Below are 27,199 nucleotides of genomic sequence, written 5' to 3'. Positions count from 1 at the left end.
GTGCGCGGATGGATTCCCGTCGGGCAGCGACGTAGCTAGGGTTCGATCGGTGTTGTGGAGGGTGAGCTCGGGATGAAAGCACCAGTTGTTAAGGACCTAAATCCTTAACGTCGATTTCCACACAAAATCAAGAAACGAGATGTCGTCGTTGTCGAGCGCCCAACGTTGGGTCGTGACTTGGACGGCAAACAGGGGCGGTTGAGCGCGAGATCAGCCTCGTCGGCAACCTTAAGAGATGTTTCTTGTTTCCTACTCAATTGAGCCAAAAGAATGATAATTTCATATATTGATTGAATGAATAAAGTGATAACAATAACTCCTATTTATAATGCTACTGACTTAAAGAACAAGAAAACAAAGATATAGAAAAAAGATATGCAAATCCCTAATATATCTAAACTAAATAATAATAGTATAAGACTTGTATCAATCTCCCTTTATCTTGTATCATGAGAGTAAATATGGGATGTGTTTTATAACAAAGAAGCATGAATCACTCAATTTATAAGACATTTCTCTTTCTCTTTTAACTGGTAGATTGATAACTCGAGTCAACTATGGTCTAAAACACTGCATAAACCGCGACTAGTAGCAGAAATCAAAGCTAAGACAGATGAATGTACAATGATTGTTGTGCGGCAAAATGGTGCATTCACACTCGAGTGAAATGCATTAATTTACAGTCACGAGTCGAAGGGATAGTATATTTACGCAACCACAGCAAAAACAATGATCAACATTTATCAGAATGCGACTCGTAGAACTCACTGAGGCATGGCGACATCACTTCCTGCTCCAACATCTGCAGCACTTGCTGCATTGTGGGGCGCTCCTCCGGGTCCGCATCTGTGCATCTCGCTGCTATCTCCACTAGCACCTCCACCGTCTCCACTGCTGCGTCCCTGCACCTCCTATCCACTACGTCCTCCACTCGATTCTGTGTGTTGATCCAGCCCACCACATTCAGCCCCCTCTGCACAAACGTTGGATCCGTTGGTCTTTTTCCCGTCACTAGCTCCAGCAGCAGCACGCCAAAGCTGTACACATCCGACTTCTCTGTTGCCCTACCGCTCTGCAAGTACTCTGCACACCATCTTCCCCTTTTAAGGCCTAAACAAGGGGAGAGGTTACTCCAATACTATGTATTCAAACGAACCTGGAGCCAAATAGCCAAATGTGCCTGCAACCACAGTCGTGACATGAGCCTCCTCGTCCACCAGCAGCTTAGCAAGGCCGAAGTCTGAGACATGGGGCTCGAGGTTTTCATCAAGAAGGATGTTGCTCGATTTTATATCACGATGGACTATCTTCGGAGAGCAGTCATGGTGCAGATATGCCACTCCTCTAGCAGAGCCGATAGCTATCTTTAGGCGAGCATTCCAGTTCAGCTGATGCTCTTCATGGATATTATCTGATCACATTGAGTGGCAAATGTTACTAACCATATCATAAACATCAGTTTTTCACTGAATTCGAACAGAGAGAACTATACCGTGCAAGAAATAGTCCAAGCTGCCCATGGCCAAGTAGTCATATATAAGGAGCCTTGCTGTAGAGAGGCGGCAGTAGCCTCTTAGGTTTACTAGATTTCTGTGCTTCACACTACCTAAGATCTCGAGCTCCCTCTCGAATACTTGATCAGAGCCTTGTCTTGTCCGGTCAATCTTTTTGACAGCAAAAGTTCCACAGTCGTTCATAACCATTCTATAAACAGTTCCAAAACCTCCAGCTCCAACAACATCTTCCTCTTCAAGAGACTCAATCTTCTCGACAAGCTCACACGAAGGGTATGGAAGATCTCCATGGAAAGTTATGAGCTTGGCTCCTTTTACAAAAAGTAGTTTAGAAAAAAAAAGACATAAAAATATTTAAGGAATCTGCAAAGATTTTCATTTCATTGATTCATACTTGCTTCTTGATGGACTTGTTTTTTCACTTCTGTGTATTTTTTTGCGACTCTCTCCTTCTTCGTCAGCAGCCAAACCAAGAGAAAACCAAGGAAAATAACCCCAAAGCCTAACATGGATGCTGCACCAATCACAATACCTTTGATGTAATGGGAGGATTGCTTGTGCACTGTAGAGCCAATGAGTTCAAGTTAATACTTCCAATGAAAGCCATAAACCACAGTTGTATTTTTAGTGGTTAACTTAAGAAATCTGAACTATACTCGAAGAATACAGTACCTGTTGCTTCGTTACTTTCAGCATGAGGCAATACAGCAGGAAAACCAAGTGAAGTTCGACAAGGTTTGTTTACTTGTTGGCCACACAGATCTAGATTACCAATAAACCTAGCCATAAGCATGAACTTTAGAACAGTATCTGAATATTGATACAATCAAGAGAAAGAGCAGATAGTCATGTCTTAATCATTCAAGTAAACACCACCAGCTTTCAGTTCACATTTAAATGAGATACAATAACATAAATACACACCAACGCAAACTAACATAGAAAATGGATTAGAGCATCTTGTTGTGAAAAAAATTCATTTTCATTTTGTTGGCTTGGACATTCAAGTACATGATGAATTGATAGAGTAACATATGTAATTCGAGAAAGAAGATCTTACGATTTGCTTCCAAACTTGCTTAGCACTCCAACATCTGGTACTTCGCCAGACAAGAAGTTTGATGACAAATTTCTGTAAACATTGCATAAACAACTTCTTGCATCAGTAAACTAAATACAATTGGAAACAGCTTCCATCAAGCAATAGAGTACAATGTACGAATGAATATTATATAACTTACAGATATGATAGACGTGTTAAACGACCTAGAGAAGAAGGTATAGCACCTTTCAGTGTATTGCTAGATAAATCCCTATGCATCAAATTTACATACATCCATCAATAAAGCAAGACGATAAGTAAACAGGGGTTAAATCTGAAGAAAATATGTATTGATCTTACAATATAGTCAACATAGAAACGTTTCCAATAGTTGAAGGTATTCCTCCTTGAAAATAATTAGCTCGAAGATACCTGCACAAACTCACCAGGTATTAACAAATGAGGATTACTTATATCCCTAAAGAACACCAATTTATTCCAAGAAAGAATTATGTAAATCACCAAAAAAAGGGGTTCCACATTTCCACTTACAGGGCTCTGAGTTCAGAACACTGTGCAATCTCATTAGGAATGAAACCATGAAGACTATTCTGATGAAGTGCCCTAAATTCAGATCAAAATTAAAACTTTAGAATATTAAACCTGAAAACTGAAAATAAAATTAACAAGATTACAAGAAAACTCACAGTCTTTGCAATTTGTCGAGTTTACAAATGCTATGGGGTATAAATCCTCCAAGCTGCATGTATGGTAGGTTTCTAAAGGCATATATAAATTCTATTAAGATAAGCTGAAAATTAGATGAATGAGCAAAAATAAGGGTTACACATACATAGATATCACTCTTTGGTCTAGTTGGCTGCAAGTAATACCAGTCCATTTACATGGAAATTCATCAATAGCATTCCAGTTCCTCAGAAAGTTCTTACTGTCATTTAAACTGGTTTTCACTTCCAACAGTGTAAGACCTAGAGAGGGAAATAGAGAGAAAGAGAGAGACCATTAACAAGAAATGAGCATAAAGACTATATTTTTGCTATGATTCTGCTAAAAATATGCAACAAGAAACACCATACCATCTGGAGAGAGGGCAAGAGAGGAATCCTGCAAAAGGGCAGTTACCAAAGCAGCTAGGAACACCAAAATTGAAGCACCCATTTTCGTTTCAGGGCTCCAAATGTGAAAATCTTTGACACGGATATAAAGCTTCTAAAAAAAATTGATTTTTTTGAATTATAAATGTACCACTACTTTCTTCGAAGAATTTGAATGAAAGGAGAAAAGAGGAAAGTATTTTATGATAAAAAAAGGTTGAAACTTGGTGAGTGGGTACAGGTATGATTAAAAATGTGCTTACTTCAAAATTCCATAATTATTACAGAGTACTATTATTACATCAAGAACTTATTTCTGCTACTACTTCTCAAACTCAACCAGAATTACACACTCTCTCAAAAAATAACACCCTCACTCACTGTTAAAACGGTATGGGAATCTGTGCAATGAGGCATAGCCGTTTGGTAGCAATTTTAAAAAATTGAGTAGTTAGAATAATCTCAGACAAAGCGCGTGAATGAATACAGCAACAAGGAAGGTATGTTGACGACCGGGATTGTCCACGTGGAGAGAGCAGTGGCGAGTGGCAAGATGGCGCGTGAGGATTTTGTGATCTTGAAGAAAAGAAAAGTCCAATGTTGCACTGCCCGAGTCTGAATTCTTGCTGTCATTTTAATGCAAAATGGTTCGAGAATTTGCTGGCATTTCGACGCGCGCAAATAAAATTTTAAAAAAGTGATATTTTATATTCATTCCGTCCACGAAAAATAAATAAGTTTTATTATTTTGGTCTGTCCATACAAAATAGAGTAAGTTTAAAAAGAAATTTTTTTAACCAATACTAACCTTACACATCATTCTAAATGCGGATCTCATAATTCACTAACACTTATTTCACTGTCTTTCATTATCTCTCTTATTTTATCAATTATATATTAAAACTCATGATATTCACAATCTTATCTATTTTTCGTGGACATGGGAAAGTATTTTTATTTTAGTCCATTTTATTTTGTAACGGTAGGTAATGTTAGTTGGAAAAAGTTATTTAAAGTGTAAAACTTGCTTAAATAATGTTTTGTACATAAAACTATTAGCACTAAGTCCTTGTTATGCGGTTAAAGTGCAGTAGCATTATTTAATAAAGTTTATGCTTATTATAAATCAAATTCTGGTAAATATTGTAATTTTAAAAATAACTAATAATTATCCGTCACACATTTTATGGAACATTTCTTTTCAGCACGAAAATTAAGAAAACTATGTTTAGTAGATTAATTGGAGATAAAAAAAAGTACAAGATAGAATTACATAGAAGAGATGAGAGACACTAAGAGCATCCACAACGGCGGTCGTCCCGGAGGACGTCCGATCGGCGTGCCGGACGTCCGCGAGGGACGTCCGCCATTAGACAGCAGGGAGGCGGACGCGGACGTGCGTTGCGGACACCGGAGTTCCGCGGCATTCTGGGGACGTCCGTCGTGACGTCCGCCATTGCGATGACACGACGGACGTCCCAATTTTTCATTTAAAAAAAAAACTCTATATATACGGCTCGTTGAACTTCATTTCATTCACACCACTTGTTTTAACGAGTTTCTTTCTCTCTACTTTCATTTCTTTTGAAGATAAATGGAGCACTTCGATAGTGATTCCCCCGCCACGAGCGAGTCACAAACGCCGGTTTTTCCCGTTAGAGTTGGGGGAAATGCCGGCGGAAGTGTACCGATGTCCGGGATAATGCCCGAAATGACGCCGATGATGCCCCAACCCCAAATGGCGGGGATGATGCCCGGGTACTACAATATGTACCCCCTTGGTGTAGGATGATGCCCCAAATGCCCGGGATAAGTGCCGCGATGACGGGGATGATACCCGAAATTCCCCAAATGCCAGGGATGAGTGCCGCGATGCCCGGGATGATGCTCCAAATGCCCGGGATGATGCATGCATGCCTGCCGCTGCGGGGGGAGCAGGCAGGGGGTCTATTGTCGAGTGATTCCCCCCAGAGTACTTCTCTGGAGACTCAGTTCACCGGCATCGAGACTTTCTCTTTTGAGGAGTTGGGGCTATCTCCGGTTAGGGAGTCTCTCACTGAGATGCCGTCGGCGGCAGGGAGGATGCGGAGGCAAGGGAGAGGGAAGGGCAAGGGCACTGCCTCGTCCGCGTGTGCAGGGAACGAGGGTGGGGCGGGGGGCCGAGGGGGAGGGGGAGGAAGCCGGTGGGAGAAAGAGGACCATCTGGAGAATAGGGGAGTACGTCGCGCTGGCGAAGGCCTGGATCAGTGTAGCGATGATCCCTACGTCGGGGCTAACCAGCATATCGACAGAATGTGGTGGCGCATTAGCCGAAGCTACCTCCAATTCAAACCGCCAGGTGGGAAGCCTCACGATGGAGAGCAATGCCGGAAACAGTGGGAGCGGCTGAGGAGGCAGCTCAGCCTATTTGCCGGCATCTACCAAAACAACCTCCGCACGACAACCAGCGGCATGTCCGCCGATGATGTGAAGCTTCTGTCTCACCAGCAGTACCCCGATAGTGAATTGGGTTTCGGGGAATTCAAATATTGGGAGGTCTATCTTGTGGTGCAGACTTCCGCCAAGTTTAGTTCAGGTGTTGAAGCTGACTGGCCGAAGAGGACGAAGATCAACGCCTCCGGGGAGTACAACAACAATGTCGGTTCCCACGAACTCCCTGACGCCGAGGCAAAGTTCCCGACCCCTCAATCCCGCCGCCGTCGCCCGGTTGGACAAAAGTCCGCGATGAGGATGGCTAGGGGAAGCGCCAGGGGGTCCGGACCCGAGGTCTAATCGACAGCTCCTTCCCAGATCGATCTCGTGCTCCCCTCACTTGCCCGCATACAGCAGCATGATTCACTTTTAATCACCATGGAGAAGTGGCTTGCAGCGACTGACCCCTTATACAAGTTGATGCTGAAGGATGTCATCGACATTATGCGACACGATTTGGGGATGCCACCCCTGCCCGATTGTGACGACGGGACTGGCGGCGGGGACGACGACGAGTGAGACGGGGGCCGCATTTGTCGAAGCTTGAGGTTGTGTTTTTTAAACTATGTATTTGTTTTAATAATTATGTATGTTTTTTGTTAAATAAAATGGTTGCATTTTCTCCGTATTCGTGCTGAAATTTTAATTCCTTCCGTAAATTATTTAGTTTGGTGAATTTGTGAATTTTTATTATTGTGGGATGTCCGTCGGGATGTCCGCCATTGTGCAGTGGGATATCCTTATGACGTGGCAGTGCAGTGGGATGTCCTTATGACGTGGCATGATGTGTTTTTGGGAAGTCCGTCTAGATGTCCGACGGGACATCCGTCCCACTGTGGATGCTCTAAAATTAGAAAAGAAAATAAAGTAATTGTACATTAAAATTCGTCTCGTTTCAAATGTAATCTATTTAGTCTCACCATGTACGATTAAATGTTCATATCTAATCGGCAAGGGTTTTAAAAAATTGTTTGAATTTATAAAGTAAAATATGTAGAAAAAATTAGTAGAATGTGGAATCTACTTTTATATATTTATTTAATAATAAAATATGAGTGGAATAAGTTAATTAAATGTACGATTCATTTACCAAATATAGTACGAGGCATTTATTTGGTGAACATGCGAAAAAAGAAAAATTGGACATTTAATTCGAACGGAGGGAGTATAATAACCATTTCCCGGTAACATTTCATTTAGAGCATCTCCAAGGGGAGAGGTAAATAGAGAGGTAAACTAATATAACTACCATATTTACTTTTTCTTCATGAAAAATTATTCTCCAAGGGGAAGGTATTTGAGAATGTATTATACCTTTTCCATTTTGAAGAGGTATTTTTACCTCTCCATTGATAGAGAGGTAGAACTATCATATTTGCCTTCTTTTTATGAAAAAACATTCTCTAAGGGGAAAGATATTTGAGAAGGTTGTTTTTAATACATTTTGTACTATTCTTTTATTTTTTAAAAATAATTTACTTTTCTATATACCTTTTCCCTTTGATGTTACTTTTTAGAAGAATATATTTAACTTTTTAACAAGATAAATACATAATAGTATACATTTTCTATGTACATTCTCCCTTTGGAGATGCTCTTATGCCTAAGCAGTTGTAACTTAATACGGTTTGCTAAAATTGTAATACTTCATTTGTTCTATTGAAGATAACTCACTTTTTTTTTTATCCAAATTAAAATAAAAAATAGAAATGCTCTTCTCTCTACTTGATTCCTTTACTTTATTTCTTTTCTGTCGTGAATTCTTGCCGGCCAAAGGAGTCTGTGACGAAAGGAGAGTAGTAGTAACTTACAATGTATAGATACACATGTGAATGTTTCATGTGTAACATGTAAAGAGCTCTATATCTGAGCTATACATATAACAGATCTATGGATTCAACTTTGACTTCCTTGGCTAAATTCATCTTCTTCATCATGCTACTTCATTCTTTTTTTCTTTTTTTTGACCGTATGCTACTTCATTCTTTAACACACTACTAATTCGTCTTATTCCTATACGATTACAACTTAGTTTCTATCCTCAAATCTGACTGATATCGATTTCAACATCATCTGCCGGATTAGGATGAGGAAGATACGACATCCTGTTACGACCCTACGTCGTATCCCGTTCTCCGGCGTCCTAGCGAAGGATCGGCGGTAGCAAAGAACCGGCTGTGCGCGGGAATTCCTCTCCGTCGGGCAGCGCGAGATCTTAGTAAAAGAGAATTTCTCAACACGTTATTGGACCAACAATGATTTTATTGATTTACTGAATGAATGCAAATAATAACCATTTATCCCTATTTATAATACTCAAATACTATACCCTAACTTATTGACCAAGATAACAAATATATGGAAGGATTTGGTGAATCAAAAGATATAATAAGATATAGGATCGTATCAACTCCCCCACGGTTAAAATCCACCTTGTCCTCAAGGTGGAAACCACGAAGCAACGAAGAGAGTTGAAAGCCGACTTTGGCGAGACATCTCCTCCTGGATCAAACACACACCGAACAACTAAACGTCTCACTTCATCTCCTCCATCATTAAACAACAAAGGACACCCAATGTGGGCGGCAAAATTCCATCCCAAAACGAAAAGCTTGTCCATGCTTCCAAGAGTGCTCAAACATGACGTGTCATTGCGCCTTTTTTCTCCACCGCTGAAACCTTCATTCACATATCTGTTTAAAAAATCGGTCTTCATATTGATGAGCTCAAGCTTAGGTGCCACGTAGCCATAAAACTCAATTGGACCAAGCTCTGGTAATCCAAGTTCCCTCCTCCTAGCATTGTAAGCCATATTTAAGAAGTCAATATTGCTTACACCTGGAATTTCAACTGATGATTGAAAGCTCATAAATAATCCAACAGTAGCTCTTTCCTCAGATTCCATCTCACGCAGATCAAACCCTTTGTACATTACACTTCCTCCTGTAACCTCATAATCTGGATGACCAGCAAGGGCCTTTGCAAATGTACTTTTCCCTGAGTCGTTCTTCCCCATCACAGCATGAACCTCTCCATGGCGGACGGTAAGATTAACCTCTTTGAGGATAGGCTGCTTGGACTCGGCGATGACAACGGAGAGGTCTTTGGCTTGAAGCAATAGGTCAGTGGTCGAGGATGAAGGGGCCTCGATGGCGACGGAAGCTGATGGCTGCTTGCCGCGATCCCCGTCGCCCTTGACCGTGTATCTGGCCCCTGAAGATGCACCAGGTTGGGTTGCCTGTTGTGGCCCATGAATTGAAGAATCGTCGCCAAACCCTAATCGCGGTATTGACGCTACCGCCGGCGCCGGTGGTTGTGCGATGGCCGCACGCCGTTCCGACGCGTCGATCCTCCGCGGCGGGTCCGAATAGCGATCGTCCTCATGTCTGCCCCTTGCCGTCTCCCACGTTGGCGCCAGTCTCCCGGTATGGTCGTCGACCCTTTGCGGCGGGTTGTCCCATGCTGTCGGGCGTCTCCCCCGAACTCCCTCGCCGCCGGATCCGTAACGATCCCACCACAACGCCTCAGAACTTAGCGGCTGATGCGTAGCCCTAGACGACCGCCCGTTGAACCCTAACAGGGGCTGTGAAGCCACAGTAGTTGCTGTCGACAACAGCGGACTTTGTCTTCCTGAATCGCCTCGCCCCCAAGGGCTGTCCCATGTCGTCGAGTGTCTTCCCCCGTGATCCTCGTTGAAGGGGTGTTGCCTTGGTGTCTCTCGATAGGCAGGTGGGTCCCAACAGGTACGAGTCCATGGTGGGTCCCAGCAAGACCCCGGACGGCCCCTGCCTCCGCGGCTTCCCCGCCCTGCCTGTTGGCTGTCCCGAAATCCCCCACTAGGGTTTCGAAAATTATTTCCCCTGTCACCATAACGTGTACGTCTAAAACCCTTATCCCCCCAATCATCTCCATCCTCGAAAACCGACGGCGGTTCTGCATCGCGAGAGATTACCGGTTCCAGAGATTGGAAGCGGCGATCTGTGTCGGCCCTCCACACCTCAAACTTGTCGAGGCGATCCAATAAACGATCCAACTTACCACTCACCGAGTCATCAAGATGTAACTCCTCCGGTTGACGAACTTCGAACTCCCCATCTTCCAACTGTGATTGATGCGAGTTCCCAAAATTGCGACGATCAACAGGCTGTTGACGGCGCGATGCACCATTCGGGAACGAATCTGGGCGTGAAGAGCCCCCGACCGCCTTTCCGTTGTTGTTAAATCGTTTCATGAGCACACAGGATGAAAGCACCAATTGTTAAGAGGTCTTTCCCTTAACCACAATTCGACGAACCTTGTCGTCGATCTAACACTCGTCCGGCGCCCTCAACACGGGGTCGGAGGAATCCAGAAGCTGCTGTGCGCGAGAGCTCTCGTCGGGCAGCACGCTTGCTAGAGTTTCTTGATAGAATAGTTACGAGTTGTGCGCGGGATCTTCCCGTCGGGCAACGCGATAACTAGGATTTGATAAGGGGTCACGTAAGTAGAGCAAAATAATATTCTTTTTATTGATTGAATGAATTGATCACATTCCTCCCTATTTATAATACTAAGTCCTAACTTATCGAACAAGAAACAAATATATGTAAAGATATGCAAAACCCTAATAAATCTAAACTAATTAAATCAAGAAGGAACAAATCTAAACTAGACGAAGGAGGCTCGTATCAACTCAATTGTTAAGAGGTCTTTCCCTTAACCACAATTCGACGAACCTTGTCGTCGATCTAACACTCGTCCGGCGCCCTCAACACGGGGTCGGAGGAATCCAGAAGCTGCTGTGCGCGAGAGCTCTCGTCGGGCAGCACGCTTGCTAGAGTTTCTTGATAGAATAGTTACGAGTTGTGCGCGGGATCTTCCCGTCGGGCAACGCGATAACTAGGATTTGATAAGGGGTCACGTAAGTAGAGCAAAATAATATTCTTTTTATTGATTGAATGAATTGATCACATTCCTCCCTATTTATAATACTAAGTCCTAACTTATCGAACAAGAAACAAATATATGTAAAGATATGCAAAACCCTAATAAATCTAAACTAATTAAATCAAGAAGGAACAAATCTAAACTAGACGAAGGAGGCTCGTATCAACTCTCCCCCGGTTAAAATCCACCTTGTCCTCAAGGTGGAAACCACGAAGCAACGATGATAGTTGAAAGCTTTGGCGATGCGTATCCTCCGGGATCAAACACATATCGAACAGTTGAATGTCTTCCCTCACACAGCAGCGCCATAAACATACACTCATACGTAGCATGCTCTAGTTCTGCGTTATCAATGCAAGCCCTCATGAGGGAGAGATCCATTGCGAACGTTTCCCCCACACCACAAAGCTTCTTGTTGATCAAATCATAATTCGAAGCATGACCTTTCAAGATAAGCCCCGTCTGTGCCATAGAAGATAAAACATTCTCAATCACCTCTCCATTGTTATATCTGCAAGCACCATCTAAACTCGAGCTGTAAGTACCCAAACCCGGCTTGATTCCTTTACCAATACAACCACTCTCCTCCTTATCTTCTAACCATGTCTCCTCCTTATCTTCTAACCATGTCTCCTCCTCTTCACCAATCTTCTCATCATCTTCATTACTTAGCTCTGGACCCGCCTTAATCAATTGCTTCTTGTTTTTGGCATGTTCCTGGTTGATTTCAATTTTGGACAGGTCGTCGTCTGAAGAAATGTCGTTGCTGTCGAAAAGCTTCAAACGATCCATTTCTGGGGGATTTCGTGGCGGTACGTGTGCTACCTCCATGTCTGCCAAATCCTCCGTCATATCCTTCTCCAAATCGACGTCATCCACATCCTCAGCTAGATTATCGTCATCAATATTCTCCTCAAACACATCATCTTCGTCCGCATAACATAGGAGCCGATGGTTACACACGTGCCCCATTACCCCTTTTTCGGGGCAATTCCAACACAATCCCAAACGGGAACGCTCCGCCTTTTTCGCCCGAGAAACCCGAATTAAAGGGCGGCGCTGCTGCTCCGGAGCCCGTCCTGAACTCTCCTGTGACGGCCCCGTACCAGGTGTAGACCGAGTCGGAGGGTGTCTGCTGGAGGTCACCGTCGTGCCACGGTTTTCCCTGCTCTGCCACGGTCGACGAGGATCAGCGATCGGCTGGGGTTGAGGAGCCCTGCTTGCTTGAGGGTCAGCAAATTCCAATGTGTGAGCCATTGTTGCATTCGCGAAACTCTTCCTATCAAAACGGTGGAGCACATCTTCCAAAAATTCTTGCCACATGACGAATTCAATATTTGCACAATAATTAAACACCCACTCCGAAGCCGGGGGGTCAAATAACATCACCGCATAGTGTATTCGTTGTACCTCCGGTATCATCAAGTGATCAAAATAGTAATGAACCATGGATACCCAATTGGTTGCATCACTGCCATCGAAGCGCGGCGGCTTCGTTGACACTTGATTCTTGTCAAACCCCGTCGCCGCAGCATGGTAACGATGGGAGGGGTTCCAGCACGACGTACGAGGCGTGAATCCTTGCTGAAAGTCTCCAAACTGCTCGCGCTCGTAGCGATTCCCCGGCGGGTCCCATCCCGAGTTATTCCTACCCCTCGCGCCGCGACGATCCCTATCGTCGAACGCCGCATCGCGAGAACCCCAAGTAGGGATACCGCTGCCTCGATACCCCAATTTTCTCCTCCTACCGACATCATACTCCTCATCATCATCGTCGATCCCCAGCGGAGGCTCTGTCTCACGCGACAGATATGGGTCCAGATTATCAAAGCGTCGATCCGTCTCTTCCCTCCATAAACCTAATTTATCCATCTTCTCCAGCAAGCGATCTAATTTCCCACTCACGGTATCATCATGATGAGAATCACCGTGTGGACGCCCCTCCAATTCATCATCATCGAACGGTTGCCGTTGAAACACCTCGTTACGTCGGATGTTGAAATTTGGACGACGCGAGGCTCTGTTCGCGAACGTATCTGGGCGATGGCTGCTCCAGGCTGTTTTGTCGTTGTTGTTGAATCGATTCATGAGTACTCTCAATGAAAGCACCAATTGTTACGACCCTACGTCGTATCCCGTTCTCCGGCGTCCTAGCGAAGGATCGGCGGTAGCAAAGAACCGGCTGTGCGCGGGAATTCCTCTCCGTCGGGCAGCGCGAGATCTTAGTAAAAGAGAATTTCTCAACACGTTATTGGACCAACAATGATTTTATTGATTTACTGAATGAATGCAAATAATAACCATTTATCCCTATTTATAATACTCAAATACTATACCCTAACTTATTGACCAAGATAACAAATATATGGAAGGATTTGGTGAATCAAAAGATATAATAAGATATAGGATCGTATCACATCCCCGCGTTAGGATTCACTAGTTTCCACCTGAAAAATTCCACATCAAAATCTAGATGTACAGACACTCTCAACTGAATTTACGGCTAACTAGCTGAATCGAATAACTGTTAGTTACCTGTATCCTAACACCAGATGATGAAGTAGAACAGCAACTTGCAATCGAGCAAACATGTTTCCAGCACACATCCTTGGTCCCCCTCCGAACACCATGTACGATCCCGCCTTTGGCGCCTCCTGAACAAAACATAATTATGTTTCACTCCAACAATACACGATACAACGAGCCTTTCGTCTCTCCCTCTCCTTCTCTCTATATAGCCTAATCTACTTCCCTTACATTCCATCTATCCGGGTTGAACCACATGGGATCCTCAAAATGCTCCGGATTCGTTTGAAAGTAACGAAGCCAGCACGCGACCTTCCAACCTTTCGGAATCCTATATCCTGTTCCCATCAACAATCTCCTTACATTACCTTAATACAAATGTATTGGAAAAACAAATTTTCAATTCTCATAGAATTCTCGATGTTTTGCACCTTTGTAGTCGACATCTTTCTTAGCAGTTCGGACCACAAATGCTGATATATTGGCCATTCTAATTATTTCTTCCACCACCTATAAATGTAGAATGAAACAGAATTGGTGCAAGAGATCTTCTTTGTTTGATATCAGAAGAATTCGAAGACTATTTCATAGTGATGCATATGTACCTTAGTTGTATATTTGCAGGAAGCAATCTCTTCATATGTAACCAACTCTCCTTGTTTCTTGCAAAGCAGCATGTGCTCCTCCTGCAAATCTAACTCATCGTAAACCACATCTCAATCAAACGAATAATGCATTATATCATCGTATACCATACCCGGAGCTTCACCACAACTTCGGGATACTTGGCCAGATAGTACACAGCCCACATGATAGCTACAGAAGTAGACGAATATCCCGCTATAATAAGCGTGAAAATGTTATCAAGAACCTCACCCTCACTCAACAGGTTACCTTCTTCGTCCTTCATTTGCATCAATGCTTCCATAAGATCATTCTTGGCCACTGAAGCTTCAAACTTGCTCCTCTTCTCCAACTCTTCCCTGAAGATCGCCTTTGCCTTCCTACGACACTTTAAAAACCACGCGCATTCACATTATTAACACGCTGTTTGATGCGATATTTACACGAGTGAGCATACCTGGAGAGCATAGTGCAGGGCAGTCCCGGGGAAATTGATAGGAAAAGCTCTGATTCCACTGATAACACCCGTAACTAAATCATCAATGGTTTCCAAAACATCTTCGGACTCAATGCTTGCGAAATACATGCCAATGCTTGCCAGTGTCACCTTCTTGGCCTCTTTGAAGGCAGTGATTCGACCTCTGTTCGACCATGAGCTGAGGGAAGCCAAAACGCGAGGCTGCACCATGAGAGTGATCTTACGGAGGGCATCAGGTTGGTTGACAGCCCTTACCACGAGGGCTCTAACTCGGCTGTGTGCAGGGCCCTCCACGGCCGCCAGAGACGTTGCTCCCACGAGCTCCACGTTGTTCCACGACATGCTAAAGCTGGACTCGTCTTGCAGAACCATCTTGGTGGCGGATGGGGTGCAAGTTATTATGGTTGGTGATCCAAATAGGTATGCTCTATACAGTCCTATTCCATCACCATACCTAGTAATTTAACAGCAATATGCAGTTTAGTTTGGGTTTTATCTGATCTATCAAAAAGAGGAAGGAATTTATGATGAAATTCAAGATTTGCCCAAACTAAAAAGTTCAACAGAACTAACAACCAAGCTCAAGATCTATTCATGATCACTTTAACAAAATACTACTTCCATCCCCAAAAAATAGACTTGATAGTAGATGACAGAATTTTAATGCAAACCGGTAAAGTAAGAGATATTAAAAGATAAAATAATTGAAGTATTGTTAGTAAAAAGTGAGACTCGTCTCGTCTTGTTACACCAAAGTTACTACCTATAAAGTAAATACACACCGACTAATTTTAGTGGACGATCCAAAATGAAAAAAATATGACTATTTTTAAGTAGGCGGAGGTAGAATTAATGAGGAAAACGTACTTGCGGCGTTTAGCATTGATGAAGTCATCGGGGCGACAAAGCAGCTTATTAGAGTATTGTTAGTTAGCTTATTTCCAGCCTATATATAAGGCAAATTAATGTAGTTTGTAAACCAACTTTTCCACAATGTAGTCATTAATGAAATTCCCTTTCTCTTCCCTCTCTCTCTTTCACCGACGGTTTCTCTCATTTCTCCATGGCAGTTTCTTCAATTTCTTCCATAGATTTCTTCTCTGCTTTTTCAATTCTCCAAATTTAACATGGTATCAGAGCGCAAATCCGCTGCGTGCCTCTGATTACCTCTATCTTCTCTATCTTTTGTTTTGATTTTTCATTTTTTTTCATAGCTAGGGTTTGTGAGTTTGATTCATGAGAGTTTTTCGCCAAGTCTCTCACCGGATTCAGTCTTCACCGGTGCTCCAGGTTTTTCTATTCTCTCTCTTTGGCTTTGAAATTTCAGCCGATCTACTTTTCTTTTTTTTTTTTCAAATCTCAATCACCGATTGAATTCGATTTTCTCAATTCTCACAGATTGAAATAGGTTTCTATGAATCTGAAATATCAATTGAAATAGGATTCTATGAATCTGAAATATCAATTCTGTTTCTGGTTTTTATTCACCGAGTTTCGGTTGAATTCATCTCTATTGTTTGTGAATCTCTATGTTCACCGATCTGTTTCCTTTCATCTTAAATCGGTTTTCTCTTTAATTCCGATGTTTGTATCGGAAATCTCAGTTCTCAGATCCGATGTTTGAGTCGGTTTTTTCTATGAATCTCAAATCACCGATAAAAATCGGTTTCTCTTCTTTTTCTCAATTCCTCTCTTCTTCACCTTTTTGGTGTTACCAGAGCTCATTTTCTCTCCTTTTTTAGATAGGCTCCTGTATTTTTTCTCAAGTGTTTGGAGTTATCAGTTTGTTGGTGATGCTAGGCAAATAAACATGTTGGTTTGTTGGTGCTGTTTGTTGGTGTTGCTAGGCACTTTCTGCCAAGTTTTCAAGTTCAAATCTCTGTTATCTAGCCTCTTGTTTGGCTTTTGTTTGAATTGGAGGAAGAGCACCTGATAATGCAGGTTCCTACAACTCCAAACTGCAACACAAGTTTCTTTTGTGATGAAGGTGACTCAAGTCTATGAAGTTGCTGCTGAAATTTGGGGTGGCTGATGTGATATTTTAGAGTTCTTAATCAAAGCATAAAGATTATCAAGTTTAATTATTTTAACTCTAATAATACTACACTACTGCAAGAATACAGTATCGTAGTAGTATTTCAAGTGTCGATCCACAGGGAGGCGAGATTGCTTACGCTTAAAAAGACTACACAAAGCATAAAAAGATTTTGTTTTGATTTTGAGAAGGTTAACTAAATTAAGCTACTAAAATGAGATTTTTGACACGAGAAAGACAGGTCACTCCAAGTTGCTCACTAAGCTTGCGTTGTTTTACACCATTTACAACGAAACATACGACGGGATTATAATTATCAACCTAATCGCGTGCACTGAACATGTCTACGACGTATAGTTCACAGTCAGCTGAACACTTGTTCCATGAACCAACTTTCAACGACATTTAATTCCTGCGGATGCGCGGGAATAAATGTCGTCTACTATAATCACTTACCTAATCCACTATCAATTTATCCCCTGAACAGTTCTAAATCGAAAGCATACCAACAAACGATCAATCCTAAGCTATGTTAAAGAGACAATAGTTAAGATTTAACAACACTACATCATTAGCCAAAAACGTAGCATTTTAATTATCAAACACATTGTTGGTATCAAACATACGATTCAAGGTGTTAAAACAAATACACAAGCCTAGATTACAACTCGGAGCAACAAAGAGAGCCTAGCCTATACACATGGTAGAATGTAGAAATAAAACCATAGGTGTGATGCTCTCGTCGAGTGGAGTCGGGATTCGGGAATGGATGGTCGGAATAATGGCCGGATTGCCTTCCTTCACTTCTTCCTCTCCTCCTTTCTCTCCCTCTGTCTTTCTTCTCCCCGTCTGTCGTCGTCCTCTCCTCCACTTAATCCCCTCACTTTCTGAATTAACCGCCAATTAGTAGTTACCCGACAAATACGCCCGACCGGGCGAATTTAACAAAAGAAACGCCCGACCGGGCGAAAGGCTTCTGGGGATATCGCGGCGAAACGCCCGACCGGGCGTTTGGTTGAAATCAGAACGCCCGACCGGGCGAACTTTCTGGACTCCGCATGCACAATATGGAAACGCCCGACCGGGCGTTTAGCGACATCAAAACGCCCGACCGGGCGAACTCTCTGGAATCTCAGCTATGCATTTCCGACGAACTTCCAGCTTCTAACACCCGAAACTACACTCAAAGCACGACTTGGTGAGTTATAATTAACATGAAATCCGGGGTAAAGAATAGGAAATAAGCTTCGCATCAGTGGCGCTTGATTTAAACTTTTTTCGGCAGTTCCCGACTTCTCTTATATCAACAATCAAATGCTATTTTGGATATACTAGAATTGGAGAATAAATGTAATTAGGATTTAGTAGTTTGTAGTTGTTTTGTTGTTGTGTTTGTGGTCAAGATGCTTCCATCTTGAGGGGCTATTAGAGTATTGTTAGTTAGCTTATTTCCAGCCTATATATAAGGCAAATTAATGTAGTTTGTAAACCAACTTTTCCACAATGTAGTCATTAATGAAATTCCCTTTCTCTTCCCCCTCTCTCTTTCACCGACGGTTTCTCTCATTTCTCCATGGCAGTTTCTTCAATTTCTTCCATAGATTTCTTCTCTGCTTTTTCAATTCTCCAAATTTAACACAGCTTGAAGTACCAGAGAAACGCCGGCATCTCCCCAATAAACGGTATTCCCATGTAGCCGGGAGGGAGCTTCACGCTGCCGCGGTGGAGGCGAAACGGCAAAGCATACCAATAATCATTCCACCACCAAAATAGCCCTGCCAACGCAACCGCCACGGCCACCCAAAAACCTGCCAATTCCATTTCCATATCTACTCTGAAGTTGCAGCTTAACACTTGAGATCTTAGTTACTAATAATTTGGTGCGGTCGAGGCAGAAGTAGGTCCGCTAATATACAAGTTGGGGAACATGCTCGTGAATTGACATTTTGTCGAACATGTTAGCCTCATTTTGATGGTGATAGCTTAATTCTTGGAGATAAGTTTCCCGGAAAGACAAATTGCTGGAATCACAGTTCCAGTCTTTTCAAATACTCCATAAAATTCCCCCCTCTTTTTTTTGTCTCTTTTGCAACTTCCTAAGGTTGTTACAAAATACACGCCAAGCATTTGAAAATGTTGAAGTATATCCGCATTATTCCAGAAAGTGACGTGTCCATCAATTGGTTACTCTCTCATAAAAATATCCCCCTTATCATAAAAATAGATATTTTAAAGATGTTGTAGGTGTTAATGATTAATGAAAATTACTAAAGTTAAAGCAATAAAAAGAAAAGGTGATTGGAAAGAAAAAATTATTCAAAATAGAAATAAACTATTTTATGAGATGAAACCAAAATGAAAAGTTTATACATATTTTTATAAGACAAAAGATGTATTACAATTAGGAATGTTAGTTCATCTGAACTTAGTGAGCGGGCCCGAATTACTTAGTACACATCTGGTTACGATTTATCTGAAATGCAATGGTAATATAAAAAATAAAATTACCAATGAATATATTTATGTCATTCATTATAATTAAACTGTCCCCCATGAAAAGTGGGATTAAAATTTAGAGGATTAGTCATCAAATATACGATTTTTATCAATTCTATCCCACTAGGCAGGATGGACTTGAAATGACATTTTTTTTAATGATTTTGTAGGTAAAATAGCCTTGTTTAAATTCACATTAAATAAAATTAAAAAGCGAATACAATAGTATAAGATTCAAAGTGATTATTATTTATGTTAGTACAAATAGTAGCAGAAGTAGAGTGGAGTCGGATAAGCAAATTGCAATAGTTTAAGATGCATTACGTGCACATCATACATTGACTGCATATGTTAAAACTACAATGTTTGTCAATTGTCTAGATACATCTTCTTGGTCATGTTGTTGCTCTATTTTTTCTCTTCATCTTTATACCGTTAGTATATCCGACTCCTAAAAAAAATTCTACTAACCATCTTGGCCTTCCATATCTTATAATCATGTAACCAATTGCAATTCCAACTACAGATCCACATACATACCCCACCACCACACTTCGCCAACCAAATCCATCTATAAATCCGTACTCATCATCATCATCATCATCATTCTCTTGAGGAAACGATGGTTTTGTGTCAGTACTCCTCTCACATTTTTTCGTCAATGGAAATCCACACAACCCTACATTTCCCACATATGATTCATTACCAAATGTGGAAAGTTGAGTAGATAGTGGTATTTGTCCGGCAAGATTATTCATCGAAAGATTTAACTTGGCAAGAAACGTCAACCTTGCCAATCCACTCGGAATTTCTCCATCCAGTTTGTTTGAAGACAAGTCCAACGACTCGAGCAAACTCATACCTCCGAGAGATGGTGGTATATGTCCTCTGAGTGTATTGTGTGACAAATTCAAATATCTAAGAGAGTTAAGATCTCCTAGAGAAGGTGGAATGCTCCCGGAGAATTTGTTGGATGAGAGATCGATAGTTGTGAAGGTTGTCAATAGTCGCTCCAATAACTGTTCCAGTCCTTTCACTGTGAGAGTCAAGTCCATAAATCTTACAAACCAATATAACTCATCGGTTTGGTTTTCCTTGGCATCTATCATACCTCGAAATTTCTTGAAATATCCATCAGGTAGAGAACCAACAAACGCATTTTGTGATACATCCAAGACTTGCAACTTTGGAAATGGTTGCTCCACGTGTGAAGCCGCCAACATCGTACCATTGAACTTATTTGATGTCAAGACGAGGGTACGAAGGCGGGGGAGTGTTTCCATCCAAAATGGAAACGTACCTTGTATTTCATTGTTACCAATGTCGATGCCCCGTAGACCCGAGCAATTGACTAAGGTTTGGGGTAGTGTTCCTTCCAATTTATTTCCATTCAGATTTATTGACTCAAGAATGCATCCCTTTGTGAATATTGATGGGACGGGGCCAGTAAGTTTATTTGCATTCAAATGGAGGATTAACAGAGATGTGCTCAAGTTCCTCAAACATTTTGGAATTGGTCCTTCCAAATGATTGTTTGATAATTCTAGAATTGCAAGAGATCTCAAGTTGCAGATAGATGATGGAATCTCTTCAACTATTCTGTTGTGAGAGAGTTCTAAGAAAACCAGCTCTAACATATTCCCAATAGTGGAAGGTATTGGACCTAAAAGTTTATTTTGGAAAAGGATTAACAATATAATATAGGATCATGAGAAAAACAAATATACATCTTATTGCATAACGTAAAACCAATCATTACATGATAACATGAAGGTCATATTTACTTATTTAGGTCATTTTATAATATTCGGATTTCCAAAAAATACAAAGGTCAATATTATATTAGATAATTTTACACCATCCATTATGAAATGACCTAACAACTAATTAAAAATGACCTCCGTATTTTGGTTATTTCTTTCGCAATAAGATTGAGTTTTTGCATATATCACGTTCGATAATATAAAGTATGTATGTATGTATATAAAGAGAGAGAGAGAGAATGGTACCATTTAAATTATTTTCGAAAAGCCATAACTCGCTAATGGCTGTCAAGTTTCCAATTTCTCTCGGCAATGGTCCACTAATGTTGTTGTATTCGATACTGAGTACCCTCAAATTATTAAGACGACCAATTTCTTTCGGAATGTTACCTGTGGAATAATGTCGTACAAATTTTGTAAATGGAAACACATAAAGATTAGATGAGTTAGTTAATGTAATTTTGTGATTCTATAATATATAAAGAGACAAGAAATCACCACTTAAAGAATTGTTGTAGAGCCTTAATTCGCGAAGAAGTGTCATGTTTCCAATCTCGTTTGGGATAGCACCTGTATAAACAAAAATTTTACAATCCAATTTGAAAAGTGATATACTCTAATTGCAATGACTACTTTATAATACTCCCTCCGTTTTTTAAAAATAACAACTCATTCCATTTTAGTCCGTTCCTTAAAAATAGTAACCTTCAAACTTTCTATTTTAGGAAATCTTTACACCCCTATACATCAATTTATTTACCACTTATACCACTAATAAAGTGGACCCCATAATACACTAACATTAATTCCATTACTTTTTTCTCTCATTCTCTCTTACTTTACCAATTTTTCTCTCCCTCTCTCTTACTTTACCAAATTGTGCATTAAAACTCATGCCGTTTCAAATGTTTCTATTTTTAAAAAACGGAGGGAGTAATAAACACCTGAAATAAATATGTGTTACATCCCCTATTTATGATTAACATGTGGTACTAAATAGTAGTTTATACAAAAACTGTATAAGACTTTATTAAATCTCATTGAAATGCATGTGTAATAAACATGCTCACAAGTCACCAGCTCAAATGAGTGTTAAAAAAAATTTAAGCAACTATATGGTGCATGTGACTATGAAGGAGAAAATATCATACCACTTAATTTATTGTTGTAAAGCAATAAGTAGGTAAGGGATGCCATGTTCCCAAATTCCTTTGGTATTGATCCAGTAATTAGATAATTGTCTTTCAACTGCAGCTCCCATAAATTAACAAGACGGCCCAACTCTTTAGGTATAGAACCTGCATAAATTTGAAATCTTGAAAGTTCAATTAAGGTATCAAGTTACACAATATCAATTGATTCTAAAAATTGCTAGAAACAAATAACCATTTTGATTAGTTGATAAAAATTAATTAGGAATAGTATGCTGCTTCCATTATTACTTCCTCCGTCTGTAAAATATTGTCCAATTTTTCCATTTTGGCCCGTGAAAAGTTGTCCACTTTGCTTTTTTTATATTTTTGGTAAATCGACCATACTTTCCAACAACTCTTTACGCTCACATTCTATTATAAAACTAATATATAACTGTGGGACCATAATTTCACTAACTTTTTCAACTCACTTTTTTCTCCATATTTCTTAAAACCTTGCCGAGTCAAACTTGGACAATATTTCATGGACGGAGGGAGTACAATTTTTTTTCCTAGATATCATCCATGTTATTATTTAAGGGGGAATGTAGGGGTGGATAAAAATACCAAATACCGGTCTTATCATACCATAAAAATATCAAATTTTCGGTAAGGTAAGGGTATGAATTTTCATATACCAAGCAGTACACCGTGTATATTCCACATATATGGTATACCGCAAATAATATTCTAAAATCTCAAGTATTTTATTTTCATTGATGTTAAAAGTCAAGTATAATGCAAAAAGTATGGTACACCGAATTTCGGGATAACATACTAAAAATAAGGTACGGTATCAGTATTGAAATTCTACATACCAGAAATGAGGTATATCGAACATTTTTGTAAGGTAAAGTATACTTTTTTTCTCATACCAAATTTTCGGTAAAGTATGTAGTATGATTGTTTTGATAAGTTATACCGTACCGACAACCCCTAGGGAAATGGGAAGCAGTCATGTTGACACGAAATTAAACGAATTCACGAATGTAGCAATAAACACAATGAAATTTGAAAATAAAGAAAAAGAGGTAGAGTTGGAATAATACCGCTCAAAGCATTGTTGCCAAGGTATATACCAACCATGTTTGTCAAGTTCCCAATTTCTCGTGGCACTGAACCAGTTATTTTGTTGCAACACATACTCAATCGCTCGAAATTAGCAAGATCACCGATCTCTTTTGGAATTTCACCTGTAAGATTATGATGAAATCATATACTTAGCTCAATTTAACATATCAATTAACTACTATATTATAATACACGAAAGTGGAATAACTCATACCAATTAGATTATTATTTTCAAGGCCAATTCTGCGGAGGGATGTCATGTTGCGAATATCTCTTGATAATGATCCATTTAAATGATTCAATGCAAAGTCACAATACATCAACGAAGTCATGCCGTAAATAGTTGTCGGTATAGCACCTGAGAACTGGTTGACTCTAATGTTCAAACTTTGTAAGTTACTAAGATAACCGATCTCTTTTGGAATATTACCTGACAATTTATAATGTTGCACGAAATCAAAATATAAATCCTAGCATCGAAATCAAATAAATAATACCTATATCAAAAAGAGAATTTCAATACCACCAAAATGTAAGAGCATGAGTGATCTTACCACTTAACTTGTTGTCACCAAAGTTCAATAATTGAAGCATTGTCAAGTTTCCAATTTCTCTTGGAATATTACCTACAAATAAATCGCATTAAATAAGTATCTGAATTTGTACATGCATTATGGAATTACTTTTGATAAAATAAAGTAAAAAAATTATTTAATGCTATTGTCAGACTATTTAATTTGTTAAATGGGATATGGATGCACAAAGCATAAGTGTAAAGCACTGTAAAGCATAGAAATTAAAGAATCAACTACTTCCTCCTTTGTCCTTTAATTGACACTACTTAACTTAAATTGGGTTTTAAAAATATAATAGAAAAAAAGTAATAGAAAGTGAGTCCTACTTTTATGGATTCTCTCCATCCCATAATAAGCAAGTCACTTCTTTTGGCACAAGACATAACAAATTGGTATAAAAAGTTAAAGTTGAGAGAATTAAGTATGAAAGATAGAAAAAGTAGATGACTGACAAGAATAAAGTAGGTGGGAAATAAAGTAACTATAAGAGAGGGGATTTTTTGCTTAAAATGGAAATGACTCTCTTATGGTGGCACGGGGGGAGTATTAATTTTGTAAAATATGATCCAGTAGTAAAAATACTCCTTCCGCAAATAGGAGTCCGACTTATTTTTGAATGTTAAAAAAAAGTGGGTGGAAGAAATGTAGTGGAATATGAGTCTTACTTATATATATTAGTTTTAAATGATACGTGAGTGAAATTAGTTGGAGGAATGTGGGGCCACTTTACAATTTATGGTAACTATGAACTGAGACTTCTATTTGCGGACGGACCAAAAGAGAAAAACGAGACTCTTATTCGCGGACGGAAGGAATAGTAAAAAGCAAGAATGTCGATTAATCAGAAAATGACAAAAAAGAAAATTGGTGTCGATTAACGGACTAACACAGGGAGAAGAATATATATGGCCTGAAAATGCTTATTTGTACAACAATCAAAGCCAAAAAAAAGTAGAGAAATTATTAAGATCATAGAGAAAGGATTTTACCAGTCAAATTGTTGGCTCCCAAGCTTAATTGTTGAAGCAATGTCAAGTTCCCAATCTGTGATGGCACATGTCCACTGAAGTTGTTGCTGTACAAAGAAAGATACTCAAGCTGCGAACACCCCTCCAAACTCGATGGTATTTCCCCATACAACTCGTTGTAAGAAATACGAAGTCTCTTGAGTTTATGCAGATTGTGTTTGCACATATCAAACGGTAGTTTACTAGACAAACTATTATTCCTCAAATCCAAAACTTGTAAATTTGACATGTTGAAAATAGATGTGGGAATAGGACCATGAAAAGAGTTTTCACTCACATCTAAAGAAACAAGATGAGAAAGCTTTGCGATTTCGGGTGGAATGGTGCCTACAAGATCCATAGATGATACATTCAACTGAGTCACCCTGTGATACCGAGAATCACAAGTCACTCCGATCCAACTACAAATATTGCTATCGTCGCTCCAATTTTTGGTCAATATATTATGGGGGTCGAAAGAGATTCGAGATTTGAAAGCAGTGAGTGAAGAACGATCAGTGTTGATATCTGAGTTGGCTGAGCTACAATCAATTAGACATTGAAGTAGTAAGAAGGAGGTTATGAGGAGGTTGAGATGGGAGGAGAATGAAGATATATCCATTAGGCTTGATTTTTATGTGTGATGGGCAAAAGAGGTTTGAGATATATATGTTTTTCTTCTTTTCTGTGAAGGGTAAAGATAATGTTGTCTTAGGCAATTTGCCCATAAAATATGATGATTTTTCTTGGGGATGGTAGCAAGTGGAGCTCGAGGCATTTTCCTGGTTTGTCACGAATTACTTTTGTAGCTGTCAACTATTGACGAAGTGATGGGAATAGTCTATATAATGTGAATCAAATCGAAAAATTATGACAAGGAATGAATTATTATAAAAGTGTTCCCACTTATGTATGAGAAAATATTTTTGTTAATGTTTTCATATCACACACGTAGAATAGCAATCAAAACGATTGGTCCGTGTTGTAGATGTCCCAAGTATAATTGATATAAGGTGAAGAAATACGATATGAATTTGGGCAAGTTATACAGAAATATCTTAATTTATTGTAATAAGAGGAAGAATTGTGATGAAAATAATTTTTTGGTGGCTTGGAACAAAGTAGCTTAAGTGTACCACCTACTACCAACCTTTAAATGAAATAATACTATTTCTTATGTCCCATAAAACTTACTCTTTCCTTTTTCCCATGCCCAAAAAAATAATCACTTTCATTTATGAAAGATTTTCTAAAAACTCATTATTCATATACATCAATTTATTTATAATTTATATCATTAGGGTCAATCATTAAACACTAATAATAATATGGATTTCACTATTCGTTAATTTTAACTATCATTCTCCTCATTTTTCTTAATTTATCAATAATATATTAATTCTTCAATTGTTTCAAATATCCATATTTGTATAGGACGGAGGACGTACTACTTTGAATCGGTAAAAAAAGTTACTAATTTCCAAATTTTTGGACCAAAATGCAAAATCAGAAGGTACGGTGGGAGACCAAAATTCAATTAATTTGAAGCCAGCAAAGTAACTTTTAATTATTGGAGGCTTAAGCACGAGAGAATATTACTTTGATTAGTAACTTTTAATTATTGGAGGCTTAAGCACGAGAGAATATTACTTTGATTTTTATACAAGGAAGAATTGTGAGAGCCTTGCCAACGAGCACGGATGTGGGCCTGGACCCACTTTTACTCCCTACCCTTAGGAAAGAGCACAACACCCACATCCGTGCTCTTCCGCAAGGACAAGCTCAAGGGTCCCACCATTCTATTATTCAATTTAAATAAAAACATTTCCATAAAATTAAAATGCATTAAAAATATCCGTAATACTATTACAAATTACAAAAAAAATAAAAATTACATAATTAAAATCCTAAAAATAAAAAATTACATAATTAAATTCGTAAAATTAAAAAAAACTCACTACTCGTGGCCGAATTTCGCCCAAATGTGTTTGATTAGGTCTTTTTGTAGCTCAATGTGGGCTCGGGTATCTCGCATTGTGTTCCTTGTTTCGATCATCTCGCCCACCGTCGTATGCACACCTCGGCGCTAGGGAGACCTTGCGGTTGAGCTTCCGGCTTCATCCTCGTCGTACAAGCTAGCCGCCATCGGTCCTTCGTCAGCTATAATCATGTTGTGCAAGATAATACACGTGTACATGATGTCGGCGATATTTTTCACGTACCACAGCCGAGACGTGGCCTCCACAATGTTGAATCGGGCTTGAAGGACCCCAAAAGCTCTTTCGACGTCTTTCCGAGCGGACTCTTGACGCTGCGCAAAAAGAACCAGTCTCGGGTCTTGCGGGTTGCTGAGCGTATTCAC

At 39.9% G+C, this 27,199-nt stretch overlaps 3 protein-coding genes across 3 annotated transcripts; all 3 read right to left on the bottom strand.

Moving 5' to 3' along the window:
* Nucleotides 1-374: 374 nt before the first annotated feature.
* LOC121764917 (LRR receptor-like serine/threonine-protein kinase FEI 1) lies at nucleotides 375-3,997 on the bottom strand. Its single transcript, XM_042160949.1, has 12 exons — nucleotides 3,654-3,997; nucleotides 3,410-3,545; nucleotides 3,264-3,335; nucleotides 3,109-3,180; nucleotides 2,917-2,988; nucleotides 2,756-2,827; nucleotides 2,575-2,646; nucleotides 2,187-2,293; nucleotides 1,909-2,076; nucleotides 1,493-1,825; nucleotides 1,157-1,411; nucleotides 375-1,083 (listed from the first exon to the last, which is right to left on the bottom strand). The coding sequence occupies exons 1-12, from the start codon at nucleotides 3,733-3,735 to the stop codon at nucleotides 734-736; spliced, it is 1,791 nt and encodes a 596-aa protein (XP_042016883.1). The 5' UTR covers nucleotides 3,736-3,997; the 3' UTR covers nucleotides 375-733.
* Nucleotides 3,998-8,184: 4,187 nt separating this feature from the next.
* Nucleotides 8,185-19,002, bottom strand: LOC121764919 (ent-kaurenoic acid oxidase 1-like). The gene is made up of 11 exons (XM_042160950.1): nucleotides 18,372-19,002; nucleotides 17,845-17,854; nucleotides 15,565-15,608; nucleotides 14,677-15,151; nucleotides 14,353-14,607; nucleotides 14,201-14,281; nucleotides 14,027-14,105; nucleotides 13,827-13,933; nucleotides 13,605-13,723; nucleotides 13,487-13,516; nucleotides 8,185-8,248 (listed from the first exon to the last, which is right to left on the bottom strand). The coding sequence occupies exons 1-11, from the start codon at nucleotides 18,557-18,559 to the stop codon at nucleotides 8,185-8,187; spliced, it is 1,452 nt and encodes a 483-aa protein (XP_042016884.1). The 5' UTR covers nucleotides 18,560-19,002.
* A 444-nt stretch (nucleotides 19,003-19,446) lies between these two features.
* Nucleotides 19,447-25,560, bottom strand: LOC121764916 (receptor-like protein 52). The gene is made up of 8 exons (XM_042160948.1): nucleotides 24,820-25,560; nucleotides 23,810-23,881; nucleotides 23,470-23,685; nucleotides 23,234-23,377; nucleotides 22,143-22,289; nucleotides 21,490-21,561; nucleotides 21,238-21,381; nucleotides 19,447-20,891 (listed from the first exon to the last, which is right to left on the bottom strand). Exons 1-8 carry the CDS (start codon nucleotides 25,457-25,459, stop codon nucleotides 19,624-19,626), a joined length of 2,703 nt encoding a protein of 900 aa, XP_042016882.1. The 5' UTR covers nucleotides 25,460-25,560; the 3' UTR covers nucleotides 19,447-19,623.
* Nucleotides 25,561-27,199: the final 1,639 nt, after the last annotated feature.

This window comes from Salvia splendens, chromosome 14 (assembly GCF_004379255.2).
Source record: "Salvia splendens isolate huo1 chromosome 14, SspV2, whole genome shotgun sequence".
Lineage (NCBI taxonomy): Eukaryota > Viridiplantae > Streptophyta > Magnoliopsida > Lamiales > Lamiaceae > Salvia > Salvia splendens.
The sequence above is the reverse complement of the archived record's forward strand: the minus strand, read 5'-3'. Positions and strand labels throughout refer to the sequence as shown.

Excerpts from the sequence above, each read along its gene's own strand:
- LOC121764917 (XM_042160949.1), bottom strand. The coding sequence starts at position 3,735 with ATGGGTGCTTCAATTTTGGTGTTCCTAGCTGCTTTGGTAACTGCCCTT. Across the intron at positions 2,647-2,755 it reads TTAACACGTCTATCATATCT|AAATTTGTCATCAAACTTCT; the intron begins GTAAGTTATATA and ends CAATGTTTACAG. Across the intron at positions 1,084-1,156 it reads ATTTGGCTATTTGGCTCCAG|AGTACTTGCAGAGCGGTAGG; the intron begins GTTCGTTTGAAT and ends GATGGTGTGCAG.
- LOC121764919 (XM_042160950.1), bottom strand. The coding sequence starts at position 18,559 with ATGGAAATGGAATTGGCAGGTTTTTGGGTGGCCGTGGCGGTTGCGTTG. Across the intron at positions 14,608-14,676 it reads CCCTGCACTATGCTCTCCAG|TGTCGTAGGAAGGCAAAGGC; the intron begins GTATGCTCACTC and ends TGGTTTTTAAAG. Across the intron at positions 13,934-14,026 it reads GAAAGATGTCGACTACAAAG|GATATAGGATTCCGAAAGGT; the intron begins GTGCAAAACATC and ends TGATGGGAACAG.
- LOC121764916 (XM_042160948.1), bottom strand. The coding sequence starts at position 25,459 with ATGGATATATCTTCATTCTCCTCCCATCTCAACCTCCTCATAACCTCC. Across the intron at positions 23,882-24,819 it reads GGGAGCCAACAATTTGACTG|GTAATATTCCAAGAGAAATT; the intron begins GTAAAATCCTTT and ends ATTTATTTGTAG. Across the intron at positions 23,378-23,469 it reads TGAAAATAATAATCTAATTG|GTGAAATTCCAAAAGAGATC; the intron begins GTATGAGTTATT and ends ATAATCTTACAG.